The 13,924-nt window shown below is 57.1% G+C and overlaps 6 protein-coding genes across 6 annotated transcripts; 2 read left to right on the top strand and 4 right to left on the bottom strand.

Moving 5' to 3' along the window:
- Nucleotides 1-312: 312 nt before the first annotated feature.
- Nucleotides 313-2,126, bottom strand: P884DRAFT_99776 (kinase-like domain-containing protein). Its single transcript, XM_069446229.1, has 3 exons — nt 1,890-2,126; nt 1,186-1,802; nt 313-1,034 (listed from the first exon to the last, which is right to left on the bottom strand). Exons 1-3 carry the CDS (start codon nt 1,986-1,988, stop codon nt 500-502), a joined length of 1,251 nt encoding a protein of 416 aa, XP_069293521.1. The 5' UTR covers nt 1,989-2,126; the 3' UTR covers nt 313-499.
- Nucleotides 2,127-3,146: 1,020 nt separating this feature from the next.
- P884DRAFT_265067 (Rad17 cell cycle checkpoint protein-domain-containing protein) lies at nt 3,147-6,417 on the bottom strand. The gene has a single exon (XM_069441909.1). It carries the CDS (start codon nt 6,337-6,339, stop codon nt 3,349-3,351), a length of 2,991 nt encoding a protein of 996 aa, XP_069293520.1. The 5' UTR covers nt 6,340-6,417; the 3' UTR covers nt 3,147-3,348.
- Nucleotides 6,418-8,938: 2,521 nt separating this feature from the next.
- On the top strand, nt 8,939-10,017 carry P884DRAFT_265066 (ER protein Pkr1-domain-containing protein; the record flags this gene model as incomplete). The annotated part of the gene is made up of 1 exon (XM_069441908.1): nt 8,939-10,017. A coding segment is annotated over exon 1 (539 nt), but the record flags the coding sequence as incomplete, so codon positions are not given.
- Nucleotides 10,018-10,295: 278 nt separating this feature from the next.
- On the top strand, nt 10,296-10,881 carry P884DRAFT_281070 (uncharacterized protein; the record flags this gene model as incomplete). The annotated part of the gene is made up of 2 exons (XM_069443497.1): nt 10,296-10,309; nt 10,539-10,881. 2 exons carry the CDS (start codon nt 10,296-10,298, stop codon nt 10,879-10,881), a joined length of 357 nt encoding a protein of 118 aa, XP_069293518.1.
- A 691-nt stretch (nt 10,882-11,572) lies between these two features.
- P884DRAFT_288101 (methyltransferase domain-containing protein) lies at nt 11,573-12,784 on the bottom strand (the record flags this gene model as incomplete). The annotated part of the gene is made up of 3 exons (XM_069443920.1): nt 12,200-12,784; nt 12,120-12,138; nt 11,573-12,027 (listed from the first exon to the last, which is right to left on the bottom strand). Exons 1-3 carry the CDS (start codon nt 12,566-12,568, stop codon nt 11,573-11,575), a joined length of 843 nt encoding a protein of 280 aa, XP_069293517.1. The 5' UTR covers nt 12,569-12,784.
- Nucleotides 12,785-12,936: 152 nt separating this feature from the next.
- P884DRAFT_288100 (uncharacterized protein) lies at nt 12,937-13,566 on the bottom strand (the record flags this gene model as incomplete). The annotated part of the gene is made up of 3 exons (XM_069443919.1): nt 13,338-13,566; nt 13,099-13,207; nt 12,937-12,960 (listed from the first exon to the last, which is right to left on the bottom strand). The coding sequence occupies exons 1-3, from the start codon at nt 13,505-13,507 to the stop codon at nt 12,937-12,939; spliced, it is 303 nt and encodes a 100-aa protein (XP_069293516.1). The 5' UTR covers nt 13,508-13,566.
- Between the last annotated feature and the right edge of the window lie 358 nt (nt 13,567-13,924).

Below are 13,924 nucleotides of genomic sequence, written 5' to 3'. Positions count from 1 at the left end.
ATCATGCATGTTATGGTATTATTACGGGCGAGCAGTCGGACAGATAAGCGTGCGAAGGTAGTCGAGTGGATGGTAAGAACGAACATCGCTGCGGGCGGCATATAGTATATTTTACGTAGGAACATGCACTTTGTATGTCTGTAGGTCTGTTGATTTTTGTCTTGTTTGCGTGCGTTCAAGCGCGCGCACACACAGTGAGCTGCGACCGCCCTCACCCACTTCCGCCGCCCCCGACGTCAATCCCGCTTGTGCTTATACGATCTTGAGCCGTTGGCCAACGGCATTATGTATGTATGTGTGTAGCACAATACAAGAAATGGACGATTGCCGTTTGCTTTCCCGTCTTGTACGCTTTCACGTACATGTTGCTCCCTAGGTTCTCCCCCTCTGCCCTTCTCACAGACCGGGGAAGGGTGGAGGTCAAGAAGGAATGGGACATGTCTTGTAATAAATGCTTGATACAAACAGCTCAGGGGAGTAGATACACAGACATCAACCATCACAGCTTCGAGTCCCTGCCTCTCGCTGCACCACCGCCACCACCACCACCGCCGCCGGCACCGCGAGCGGCCTTTGCGCTCTGCACCAGCTCCCATGCGAATTCGGCCAGCGGGTTCCTCGCGTCGCCGTACCGCCTGGCCTGCTCGCTGCTCGCCTGCCGCCCGGCCTGACGGGCCGCGATGCCCTGGCAGATGGCGGCCAGCCGGAAGATGTTGAAGGCCTGCGCCCACTGCAGCTCGCGGCGCCTGTCACTCAGGTCTTGGGTGGCGGCGGCGAGGGTCAGCTCGAGTGAGGAGTCGCCTGCTTCTCCCGTCGAGGAGGAGGAGGAGGAAGAGGGGGAGGAAGAAGGAGAAGAGACAACGCTGAAGTAGAGGGTCGTGATCTCGTCCGGGGTGGGCAGGCCGCGGGTGGCGCGCGGGAGGAAGCCCGGGTGGACGTTGACGGAGCGGCGGGGGTCGAGGCGCGCGGTGAAGTAGGGGGTGAGGAGGTTGGAAATGTCAGAAAGGGGATGGCCTATTGTCGACATTTCCCAGCTGTGTATGTTGGGGGGGGGGGGGGGGGGGGGGGGGGTTTTTTTTTCGGTGGGGGGGGGGGGGGGGGGGGGGGGGGGGGGGGAGAGATGTGTTAGTTTCGCGTACGGGGCAGGTGGGTACGGACGAGAGGGAGCGAGAGCAAGGAACTTACTCGAGAATGCCGATCACGCGGGGCTCGGTCTTGTGAAAGACAAGATTGTCAATCTTGAAGTCGCCGTGGATGAGGGTGCCGCGGTCGGCGGGCTGCTGGCGCTCGTCGGCAAAGAATTCCATGAGCTCGGCAAAGTGGGGGAGTTGGCCGACGGCCTCGCGGGTCTCGACGTCGCGGACGGCGGCCTGGGCGTCGCACACGGCGCGCCAGGTGTTGACCTGGCGGGTGTAGAAGCCCGTGGGCTTGCCGAAGTTCTCGAGCCCGACGGAGCGGGGGTCGATGCGGTGCAGCTTGGCGAGGGTGCGCACGGCGTCGGCCCAGATGGCGCGGCGGTGGTCGGGCAAGACGCTCGGGATGACGGGGTCCTCGAAGATGCGCCCGTCGAGGAACTCCATGATGTAGAAGGGCGTTCCAATGACGGACTCGTCCTCACACAGGCAGTAGGCCTTGGGCACGGGAACGTCCGTCTTCTCGAGAGCGTGGATGATGCGGTACTCGCGCTCGACCTTGTGGGCCGTCTTGGACACGAGCGGTCCTGGCGGCTTCTTGCGGAGGACGTAGCGGGTGCCGTCGGCGGCGGTCAATTGGTAGGTAGGGTTGGACTGGCCAAATCCAAACTGCACACAATAGAGGTCGCGTCAGTCGAGCGTGTTCATGCCCGAGGGTCAAAGGCCTGTCAAGAAGTCCGCCGTTGCCCTGCTCACCTGCTTGACGTCCAATGGCACCTCGATCAGGGGCACGTTCTTGGAGATCCATTTCTCCAGAGCCCGAGTATCGATGGGCTGGCGCACCCGTCCGGCCATGGTTGCGGGAATTCTGGAAAAGAGAAATTCTGGAAAAGAGAAGTTGGGGGGAGGGTGGGGGGTGGTTTGGGGTGGCTCGTCCGGTAATGAGTCTCTGTTTCGATGGCAGTGTTGTGGAGGTGATGGTGGTGTTGCGGTTGTTGATGCTTCCTTGTCGCTGAATGCGTCGGGATATGAGCCGTCGGCCAAGTAACAACAGCCCCGGATTTCAAGGATCCCCGCCACCACTTCACCACTTCACCACTTCTTGGTTAGCCCTTTCCAGCCGCAGCCACCAATGACAGCGGCCGCCTTGATGCCAGATCACAGCGTCCAAGCACTTTGCGCAGAGCCAACGAGCGCGCAGCTCATGGTGCTCGATCCGAGGCCGAGGCAGGGCGGTCTGAGTGTTGCCCTGGGAGCCGCGTCCGAGCCGAGGTTTGCACGGATCTCTCTGGGCCGAGAGGCGGTCGCGGGTTCAGTTTCCGACCCCGCACGGCAGGGCCCGCCCTGAACCCCGTCTCTGGCAATCGAGCTTCTCCATCCTAGCTACTAAGTAATCCGCACGGAAACACACTGCCGAGTCCTCTCGGCCAGAGAACAAAGGGCCAAGCTGGGACCTAGTGGCATATTCACGGTGGAAGGCTCTTCAAGTGCTGCAATCTGAAGGTCTAAAAGGGCAGTGAGCGAAAGTAACCGTGCAAGCTTTGGCGGCATTCAAGGTTGGAAAAAATGGTTGTGAAGAAAACAAAGAAAATTTGTTACGATGAATTCTTAGCCTGATAATTAAATGAATTCAAAGACGGAAGTCGCTGTTGTGTGTGCGAAATGGAGGTTGCGGGAAAAATAAAAGTAAAGAAAAGAAAACTGCAAAAATGAGAATCGAATCTGGGAGACCCAGAGAGGTGGTTCCAAAGATTGGGAAATGGAGTATTTTAGGCCAACTCACGGTCACATCCGGTAAAAGGCAGGAAATGAGTTCGGTCTGAGCGGGCCTACTCCAAGTTATCGGACCACAAATCTAACCTTATAAAGCTCTCATCCTCCACTGAGTGCCGCTTATCGTTATCTGTTGTTATCTTATCAGTCACCAGACTACCCTGTAGCCATCAGGGTTCCCATTGACACTCGGGCAAGAGGGTGCGGTAGAACATCAATGCGACACATTTATCAACTGACAAGGCATTTCTATATCCAAGCCGTGTATGATTATTTCCCGAACTTAGTCCCTACTTCCAGCCTGGATTCGCCAGCCCTCGCCCGTGCCCAGTTCGCCAAACCAACGCCTTTTGATTTTTCAACGCCATACATACTTGGAGTCTGGAGCAAGCGGTGTTCGCCAAGAATGATGCATCCCATGCATGACCAGACGCATCTGTTCCTAATCATCCTCAATATCATCATCACTAATCACCAGACTCTGCATGGGCAGGCCGGGTTCCTCCTCCCCCTCATTCCTTCCGCGGCCCGTCCTGCCGCTCAGGATTGCGCCGAGGCCTCTCCTTTTCCGCGGAGAACCCTCTTCCGTAGGTTTGTCTGTGGCCCAGGATTCGGCCAGGCCGAAGCTGCTACCGCTCTCCTCGTCCGCCGCATCATCCCCCTCATCCTCGCCCGCGCCGAGTGGACCAATTCCCTGGAAGGAAATAATCTTTTCGAGGTCTCTGATCTTCATCGTGCCAAAGGAGCACCGCTTGCCGCGCGCAATCTGTGCCATGTATGGCAAGCGCTCGAGGAGCAACTCCTGTCGTGCCGCATTTCCGAGTGAGAGGAGCGGCGGAGGATTCGTCTGAGCCTGCCCGCTAGTTTTGCCCACCTGATGCGCCGTCGAGGACGCCGGGGCCTTGCTTCCGAGAGCTCCATTGCTACCGCCGGCCTTGCGAAACGCAGAGGACCCGTCCCTAACAAACCCCTGCGAGTGTGTCGATGACGGTGGACCAGGCGCACCATCCTCCCCCCTGAGCATCTTGGCCGCCCACAGATCAACTAACCCCTCCAGCTCCTCCTTGGTGCGCCACAGCTTTAGGTACGTAGGGTAAAACATCTTGAAGGCGTCCCCGCCGCGGCCGGCAGGGTGGCTCTGCCGCTTCACCGGCGACGGCAGCGAGAACAGCAGCCCGCGGACGGCCACCTGGAATGCTATCTCATCCTGCCGCAGGATATGGCTGGCCGAGTCCTTGCCCGTGTAACCCCCACCAAAGCCCTTTCCGCCAAAGAAGACATCCCAGGACGGGCAGAGCAAGTCGCTCTCCGAGAGGTAATCGAGGCAGCCGTTGATGTAGTCCAGCGAGGAGTTGGGGTCGAGCGGGCCATTTCGCTCGCAGGAGAGCGCAAAGTTCTCGTGGAGCGCAGATATGAACGTGTGCGTATCGGTGCCAATCTCGTCGATGAGCGTATCGACAGAGACCTCGGAAGGTTTAGGGCGGGAGAGGTGTAGCATGTAGTCCGGAAGACTCTCGGCTGCTGCTTCGACGGAACCCGCCGGAAACTCGCCACCTCTCTTGTTGTACACGACCTTGCCGACCGCGTGGAAAATCCCGAGAGTGGCTTCTCGCTGCGACACCAGTTCGAGGCTGTCCTGCTCGCCTTTCGTCATGGCTGGGACGCCCTTCGCTCCTCGCTTCGGCTTGATGAACGCAACTCTAGAGCCCCAGTCCGCCTCGTCGTCGCCTTTCAGGCAAAGGAACTCAAGGGACGATATCGCATTCCGGATATCCCCAATCTCGCCTAGTCGCTGAAGCACGAGAGGCCCAGGAGTCCGTCGCCTGCCCGACTTTCGAGCTTCTTTCTGGACCACCAGCTCCAAGGCTTTGGCGAGAAAAGTCGGGGCGATTGGGTTGAACTCTATGACACCCGTTCCCGGATGTCTTAAGATTTCGGGGCCGAGCAGCCGGTGGGCGGTAAAACTGTCTGCCGAAGCCGATGTCGTGGTAAGCAGCGTCTCCGATATGACCATGACGATGGGCGTGACGGGCTCCGAGTTGTAGCCGAACCCAAACCCAGCCAGTGCCGGCGTATTGGCGGCCAGAAACTGCAATATCGCATTTCGGAACCCCACCAGTCCACTTGACGACCGCATGAATGTGTTCGGAAACTCTTCCACTAGCATCAGCCTCCTCTCTGTTGCCTTGCCCGCCCCATTCGCAGCGGCGCCCGAGGGCGGCGGCGGCGGCGGCGGCATCGGCTGTGGCGTCGCGTCATCCGACTCGACATCCAGCTGGCCAAACCTCCCTCCTCGTCCAAGAAACTCCTCGAATTGGGACGCAGCTGACTGATACCCATGGCCAGTAAGCCCGAAGGAGTTCGCCGGGTTCTTCCACTCCAACACTTCGCATCGCATGTCCCGTGCTAGCAATCTCAGCGTCGTCGTCTTTCCCGACCCAGCGGGACCTTTCAACACCAGGAGCCGCTGCCTCAAACGGCCGGAGAGTACGTCATCCAACCACCGCCTCACGTCCTGCACCTTCCTCTTGTGCACCGCCAACTCGTCCAGGCTAACAGGCGCAAACCGCTCCGACCAGGGCCGGGCATCGTCATCATCGTTAACACTCGCACCCGTCCTCGAGGCGCTTGATTTCGCAGAGAGGAGGAACCTCTGCCCGCCGGCGGCCGCCTGTGTCCCACCGTCTCGCTGGGATGCCCCGCTGCCGGAGGAGGTCGCGAACCTCTTCTGTGCCGCCTTGGCCCTCCCCACCAGGCTCGACGCGGCAGCGGACGCGGAGGACATCATGAGCGGGACATCGTCCTCGTCCTCCTCCGCCCCGTTATTGTTGCCCTCCGAGATCGGATCGCTGATAATATCGTCCAGCTTGCCACTGCTTAGATGGATCCTGTCACCGCTGCTGCCATTGGTACCATTGGTGCCATTGGTGCCGACCGACGAAGAGAGGGCCCCGTTGATCGATGATGAGAAGCATGGCTGGGACTGGAGCTGCGACTGGCTGCGCTGTGCTTGCCTGGAAAAGAGAGTCGGCAGATCGGCGGATCGGCCGCCCTTCTCATCCTCGCCCGCTCCTGCCCCGGAGGCTGATGCTGCTGTTGCGGCTGCTTTCCGCTTCTTCTGCGTGCCTGCTCGCGTGCGAGATTTGAGTGGGCTCGTGCTCGGACTGCGGGTGGCGCCCGGGGTTGGTTGAGCAGCTGTTGATGCGGCAGCGATTGCGCGGGTGGTGCGTTTGCGGACCGGGCTCGGCGAGAGGAGCGGAGAATTGCTCGAGGCGGCGGCGGCGTTCGTGGCGTCGGCTTTGTCGGGGGACTTGGTCTTGTCGGGAGACGAGAACAGGAAACGCTTCAGGGTGTTTCTGTTTTGGAGGGCATCGTCTTCGGAATCGTCGTCATCCACGATGGCGCGCTTGCGTCGCTTCGCGGGCGGCGCCATGGTGGGCGATGTTCTATTAGACAGGAAGGGGGCATTTGTCACATTGGAGCAGTTGAGAATGGAAACGTGATTTTGTTTGACGGTGCCGGCTTGAAAGTGTGTTTTGTTGCAGGAATTGATGTCGTTTGTTATCGATGGCAAGCCAATCCAATGCACTGCAGGCACCAGGCAGACAAGGGGGGGGGGGGCTGAAAGTGACTGCATTCAGCTGCGACAGGGCTAAGTTAACGCAGCGGTACTCCTCAACTCGGAATGATTGAGCGCCGACTCTCGTCGGAACTAACCCTAAGGTGGGGCTCCTATCGCAGTGCTTTCTTGCTGAACTACTGTGTAAATCTACCAAGAGAAATGGAGTCTCTTACGCAGTATTCAGTAGCTAGATCAAAGAAGTAACAGGTATACAAAGATATAAAAACCCCGAGTACAGCATATGGTAGTCCTCTGATCACAGTGGTAGAGCACTGTACGCAGATCAGAACGGTACAAGGCGTCCGGCGGCATTATCCCTCTGGTGAAGTCAAAACGATTGAATCAGGTCTAGAACAGCATAGGCCCCTTAGCCGTTACATGTGTTCGGACAAGTGATTAGCAAGCGATGTTATGACTCCAAGACGTCGTATGATCTGTAAGAGGTAACACACTATGCAAAACCGCCCAGGTCCTTCGTTATCCAAATAGCTACTGGAGTTAACTAGTTCCTCTTGGAGGATGAAAAGCGGGGAGAGAAAGAAGAGGGGAAACAACTACCAAAAGTCATAATTGGATAAGGCAAGTGAACACAAATAATTAGAACGAACCACTCAGTCCTTATGATGCTCAATCTGTCCCCTTTTTTCTAGGGTGGAAGAACAATATACGCCCTATTACCCTGCAGGGAAGATCAATGTGAAGGTCGAAGGTACTGTACCTTGGACATGAAATGAGACGTCTGATGAGACAGCAATGGGGTTTACCCTAAAACTTGCGCATCAGGTAGGGTATGATTTAAGCCAGAAGAGGCGAAGATGTGTTCACGATGGACAATCACAGAAAGCAACGAAGACAACGTCATTGGCGCAAATCATGTTGCTAGTTGAATGTGGTTTTGGTCCTGCATTCCGAGAGTTTCTAGATACCTTTGATCATGGGTCGATTGATCTCAATAGAAGGTTGTTGCAATGCTACTCTCCCGAATCTTCGTTCGGAGATCTGCCCAATGAACTATAAACTCGTACACCCCACCACCGGTTGCTGGGGTTGAATTTGTAAACAACAAGTCCAAGCCTATATGGCTCGGAGATGGAACCCTGGAAAGGAACAGGAAATGAGGAAACAGCAAAGGTATTAGAACGTACTAAGAAGAAATAGACTTGGAGGCGAAGTAAGAAGGACATGAAAGGTTCTGTCAACTTCTTTTGGGAGGATACAATCAGGGTGTATCTCATCAAAATCGTACATAACCCGAACACCACAGATTGTCAATAGGCTGCTGTACAACCTCAACTATGTCATACATTCCCTCCATCCGATCCTCGCCATTCCAGGTCCGTCCCACCTGGGCAGCTGCAGGCACTTTTAGTGTTTTCTTTGCATGCAAGCGGGAACCCCGCCGCACACCCCACGTGGCTCGCCAGACGGTGGTCGCATGAACTGATGGACAGAAGAAAGAGCTGGAACGGGAAGGCACTAAAGAAGGTATTTAGGTTTTTTTTTTTTTAAAAAAAAAAAGTATATCTGGATTGGAAACTACATATCCAGTAACACTTCCTGCCTTAAGTATTAAACCTAGTACCTGGAACTTCTGAATCTTGCGTAGATTTGGGCGCAAGGTTTCCCGGCAGATTGGACCGGAAACGGGTGCTTTCCGAGTAGTGTACGCTCTCGAGCGATCAACATGGATCAGTCAGGCATACTGCAAGGAAAGGTAAATACCCTGGAGGCGGAAAGCGCGTCTCGCCACCCTACTCGAGCAAGACGGCCCCCCGCGTTCTTTTCGGGCCACCTCGAGCAAACCCCTCCCCGCCGTTGCATCGTCTCTTGCCGGGCACCAAGGGACGACAGACAGCACAGGGACCCAAGTTCCGGCGCGGATAAAGCGCCTCTGGACCATTAATATCTTCATTAGATGATCCTGTGATCATCATCGTGTCTAGTAGGATTAGTCCTTTTCGCGATTCTGAGAACGACCGCCCCCCGTTCTGTGCATTTCTTGGGTGTTCTGTATGAACTAAGTTCTCTGTGGTCAGGTACCTGACCGACGGATTACGGATCCGTACACCCTGAGGCTTGGCACGGCCGGGCTCCCGGGGCGGGCCATTTCGCTCCTGGTCATCGTCGCGTTTCGTCATCTCTGCCCGACCGCATCGCATCGGCCATCTGTTGCAGCTTGCAGTTTGACACGCTGTTTTTTTGGGCGCAAACGAACAAACACGCTGCCTAAGACCAGGGTGGATTTTGTGCTGCGCGTGTCCTCTCACAATAACTATTGCGGCCGTGTCATGCGCATGTCATTGCCAGGTTTTCATGTAGGTCGCCTGGCCTGGCTTTCGGTCGGCTGTTTATAATGGCCGCGCTTTCCGTACCCCGTGATTCCCACGCTGACTGGCACCGCCCCTTGCAGCCGACGCGAGCACAACAACTTTGAGAGACTCGCATCTCGAAGCCCTAATACACCGTTACAACATACTGCGATTCCTTTTGCTGCCTTGCAAAACACCGTCGAACCTCCAAAACACTAGACAAGCCGAATCTGGGAACCCTGATCGAACGCTTTTGAGAAGCCATGGCATCGTTCATCGAAGGCCTGTGGCAGTCCATTTTCACCCCCGGCCCGACGCCGACGCTCCTTGTCGCGACCAACGCGACCTTCGCCGCGCTGCAGGTCCTGCTCGCTGTCCTGCTCCTCGCAACCTACAGCATCCACTTCCTGGTGCTCTCGGTGCTGTGTGGCGGCCTCTGGGCCGCCATCAACTGGTTCGCGCGCGAGCTCAAGGCGCACCAGGAACAGGAAGAAGAAAAGAAGCGGCGTGCACTCGCGGCTCGCCCGCCGCCTCCCCGACCAGCGTCGTCGTCACCGGATGATAGCGAGACCGAGGTGGAGGCGACCAAGTCGACGCCGAGCCTTCGCAGGGCCCCAAGCCCGCCCGTGGTACCGGCAGCAAAGCCCGCGGCGGTCAGTACCGTGGTAGAGCCGGCCGAGCCGCAAGGGGAGCTGAAGCAGCGAGTTGCGGAGGAGCTGCTGCCGAGTCCGAGCCACGGGCATAAGAGCGGCGTCAGCACCGAGGATGAGTGGGAGAAGGTTTCGGAGAACGAAAAGGATAAGTAACGTTGGGCAAAGGCGCGGCTGCGTCAACTCTTAACGCTGTTTGTCTCGTGGAGACGACGAGCATTTTGGGATGGAGCACGGCGTGGTTAGCACTCGGCCGGGCATGGTGCAGGTCGGAACCCGCCCTCCATGCTTCAGACCATCACTTGCGCATCGATGTTTTTGTTTTCTGAAGCTTGTCTAGACAACCATCCCCGCCCCAGTACTTCAATATATGCTACTAGTTAACTGGGGTGGGCTCAGCCGAGGTGTTCAACCCACCTCCTAAAAACGCACGATTTGCATATCATGAGCCAAGCTTCTGTGTGACATCATTGCTGGGCTTTCCTAACTCGCAAATCACCCAAATCACCGCTGTGTTGGCTCGGGATCAGATGGCGGGGTTAATGTTTCTCGAGGCGACCCACCACCCATCAAGTAGTCCGTAATTACTGTGTATACGGATAGAGCACAGCCCAAGTCCGGAGCTAGCCACGTGATCTCAAATTTCAGGCTTGGCGGCCGACTCGTGCTGGAGCTCCAACAGCCTCAGCAGTATCGAGGAGCGATACTGACGACCAGGCATCAACCAAATTAGCCATTCCCCGACCATTACCTTCAATCCCCGGATTTATTTTGGAGCAGGTTGCCTGTCTCCCCTAAATCCGCCAAGATGAAGCTGGTTAGGTGAGTCGCTCCATCGTGACTTTATATCTTTTTTTTTTCCAAACAGAGCAAAAAGGTCACCGCGACAGCACGCGATCGAGCATGATGTGAATGCGAAGGAAGAAACCAGCCAGCCAACGGCTGCGCACTTTGCTTCTCCGCCCAAACATCCGCTCACCCCAAAGGGGCTCTGAAAAAAAAAAAAAGGCAGCATGCTGACCAATGGCCCCCCTCTCGGCCCCGGCCGCAGATTCCTCATGAAATGCGCCAATGAAACGGTCACGATCGAGCTCAAGAACGGCACCATCGTGCACGGCACCATCGCGTCCGTATCGCCGCAGATGAACACGGCGCTGCGCAACGTCAAGATGACGCCGCGCGGGCAGGACCCCATCCCGCTCGAGACGCTCAACGTGCGCGGCAGCACCATCCGCTACTTCATCCTGCCCGACTCGCTGCCGCTCGACACGCTGCTCATTGACGACGCGCCCAAGCCCAAGAACAAGGCGCGCAAGGAGGCGGAGCGCGGCCGCGGCCGCGGAAGGGGGCGCGGGATGGGCAGGGGGAGAGGCAGGGGCCGCGGGAGGGGTTAGGAGGATCGGTCTTTGAATCGACGGCTGGGACTGGGGAAACGGAGGACTGGTTGCCGCGGAGCATGAAGAGAAAAGAGAAGCAAAGAATATCAAGAGACAAGTCGGGGATCGGGGACTGGCGTCTGGTTGCGGCATTGGGTCGGGTCCCTTTCTCTCATCATCGACTGGACTTGTGCCTTGGGAATGCAGGATTGGTCGCGGGAAGGAATCATGGCATAACGGCCAGAACAGACGGAGACTTTTACACGACCATAGAAGGGCCGGCAATCCGGCCATGGCCCTGACTCAGAGAGACGAGGAAGAGGGGGCTAGCCATACCCACGCCGGTGCGGGCTCGGTGAGGATGGAGCTATACCTTTTTGTCTTTGTTGATCACCTCGGGGTACGGGTACAGCACTCAATCAGTATGGCGTTCTTAGGACGGACGAAAATGCCAGGGGAGATTTTTTTCGCTTGCTTATGGCAAATGGCGAAGCACGTAGCAGAGTCGTGGGCCATCTTGCCCTCCTCCACCCCCTTCCCCTCTTACCTATAGGAAGGTGACAGAGCAGCAGCAGCAAAATAGTATTACCCAGACAAAAACATCCACCTAGTCATTCCTTTTATTTTTTTCTCACCCTCGCACACACTGCGCTTTGGGCCCGCGCTATGTGTCCCCCTCCCCCCCCCCCCCAAAAAAAAAAATTTCTTCCTACTCCCGCCATATCCTCACAATCTGCAGCTTCTCCCACCCCGCCCGCCTCCCGCTCGTCCCGACCGTCTCGGCCCTCCACGGCCCGCCCGGCAGCCGCCTGAGCCTGCCCTTGACCTCCTCGGGCTTGTTCTGCGCGCAGAGAAGCAGGTACGCGACGCCGCGGGGCGACAGCACCTCCGGGAGCGCCTCGATCAGCCGGTCGGTGACCTCCATCCCGTCCCGGCCCCCGGCGTACGACAGCGCGAGCAGCCTCGAGTCCTCCTCGTCCGAGGGCGCCGTGGCGGCCTGCTGGTGGTGGTGGTGGTGGTGGTGCTGCTGGTTGCCCTCGGGCTGGACGGGTGGCAGCTCGGGCGTCGGCACGTACGGCGGGTTGAAGACGAGCACGTCGACGGTGCCCGGCCGCACGGCCGTCGCCAGGTCCCCCTGTGCCGTTCCGAGGTGGTACCCCGCTACTCGTCGTGGTTGTGCTGCTGCTCGTGGTTGTGGACGTTGTGGTCTGCTGCTACTGTCTTCCCCGTCGCCGTCGCCGTCGCCGTCGCCGAACCCCCCCGATTGCTGCTCGGCTTTTTTCCCGGTGGTTGCTTCTGCCGCCTCTGCTTCTGCCTCTGCTTCCGCTTCTTCTACCGCCTTGGCGACGGTCTCGGACGTGGCGGCGCAGGCGAAGCGGTTGACGTCGATACCGAGCGTCAGGATGTCGCGGCGCGAGAAGAGGACCTGGGCGTGCGCGGTGAGGAAGGCTAGGACGACGCCCGAGCCGGGACCGACTTCGAGGACTAGCGGTGCGGCTGAGCGAGAGTCTGAGCCCGAGAGTGTTTGTGATGAAGGTGAAGAAGAAGAAGGAGGAGGAGACGACGAAGGGAACCGAGCGGCGAGAAATGCGGTTTCGCTAGCCGAGGACAAGGTGTCGAGGAGGAGAAAAGAGTCCTCGGCCGGCTCGTAGACGCGAGCATAGGGGACGTGGGAGGTTGAAGGGGTGGGGAGCATTGTTGTCATTTTTCACTCCTCTGACGGCATTTGGTGAGTCGGCTGGGGAGGTAATGGCGATGGCTTCACTTTTGACGGATTTGGCGTTGAGTTATGCAGGAACACATGAGTGAGAAATAACAAACCCAGATTTGGAGCACCATGAGTGGGGCACGTGATGAGAATGAGAATCGAGATGAAGATGAGATTCATTTCTATTATTTCTGGTCCTTGGTCGGGAAACGAGCTGGTGCTGGGCAGTAATTGTCCACCCCAACTTGTGGCCATCGGCTGCGCTTCACAATCAATTACCACCTCGGAACCTCTTCGTACTTTGACTGTCGCGCCAGGAAACGGAAATGAACACGTGGGCAAATGGGCAAACCGTTCCACATGGTTCAGCTCCCATCAAACAAGAGGGGCTGTCTTAGCCGCATCCTGGCAGCTAGAAGTCTGAATCAGTCTTCGTCTCGTGAGATAATCACTCCCTGCGCTCTTCACCCCTTTCACTCCGCCATCCCAACGCCGTTCACTCAACCCCTTCACATGACACAACACACAATGTCGCATCCGGGATCCGTCGCATCCGGCCCAATTCCCCAGCGGAAGCCGTACTGAATCTTCTTGACCATGCGCGTCCTGTTTCGATCGTACTTGCTGCCGAGGTCGCTATGAGACTGTTAGCCATCGTTATTCTTTTTTACTATTTTTGCAGTCTTCTTTCCCCTGCCCTCTCCTCCCTTCCCATATTGCCGATAAACCGGGTCTGGCGAGTGATGGAAATAGACAGACAACGCACCACTTTGGACACTTCTCCGCCTGTGCAACGAGTCTCGGCGGCAATAGCTTCAGTCGCCCATTGACGAACTCGGGACATGTGTCGAAGCCGGCGCCGGGGTAGCAGGGGACGGTGATGGTGGCCCAGCGGTGGCCGCAATGGAAGTCGCGGTAGTGAGTGACGAGGCACATCTTTCTTCTCTGTTGTTCACGCTTGTTCTTTACGCTTGTTCTTTCATCCCTGCCTTGCCCCTTTTTCTCCGTTTGGTTTTCTCATAAAATATTATAATTATGCAAAGGGCAGAACGATGACGGCTTCGTGTAAGCTGGAGCACACAGGGAAGGTGAGATAGACTCAACTGGAAAAAAAAATACCGGACTCGATGCTTTTAGGGAAGGTGTGAGTTTCCACCGGACTGTAGGTTAGGAAGCGGAAACAGCGTGTTGTGCGATTCTTTTTTGATCCAAAGTTTCGAAAGTCAAAAATCGTTCAAGGACTCGGGAAACAGAACAATTCCTTTCTGTGATGTGCTTAGTGTAAAGAGAAAACGAGCAACTGGGTCCCCTCCAACGTCTCGCAATGCAGGAACCTATCACGCTGTTCTCTTT

This window comes from Thermothelomyces heterothallicus, assembly GCF_042370625.1.
Source record: "Thermothelomyces heterothallicus CBS 202.75 unplaced genomic scaffold P884_scaffold_40, whole genome shotgun sequence".
Taxonomy (NCBI): domain Eukaryota; kingdom Fungi; phylum Ascomycota; class Sordariomycetes; order Sordariales; family Chaetomiaceae; genus Thermothelomyces; species Thermothelomyces heterothallicus.
The sequence above is the reverse complement of the archived record's forward strand: the minus strand, read 5'-3'. Positions and strand labels throughout refer to the sequence as shown.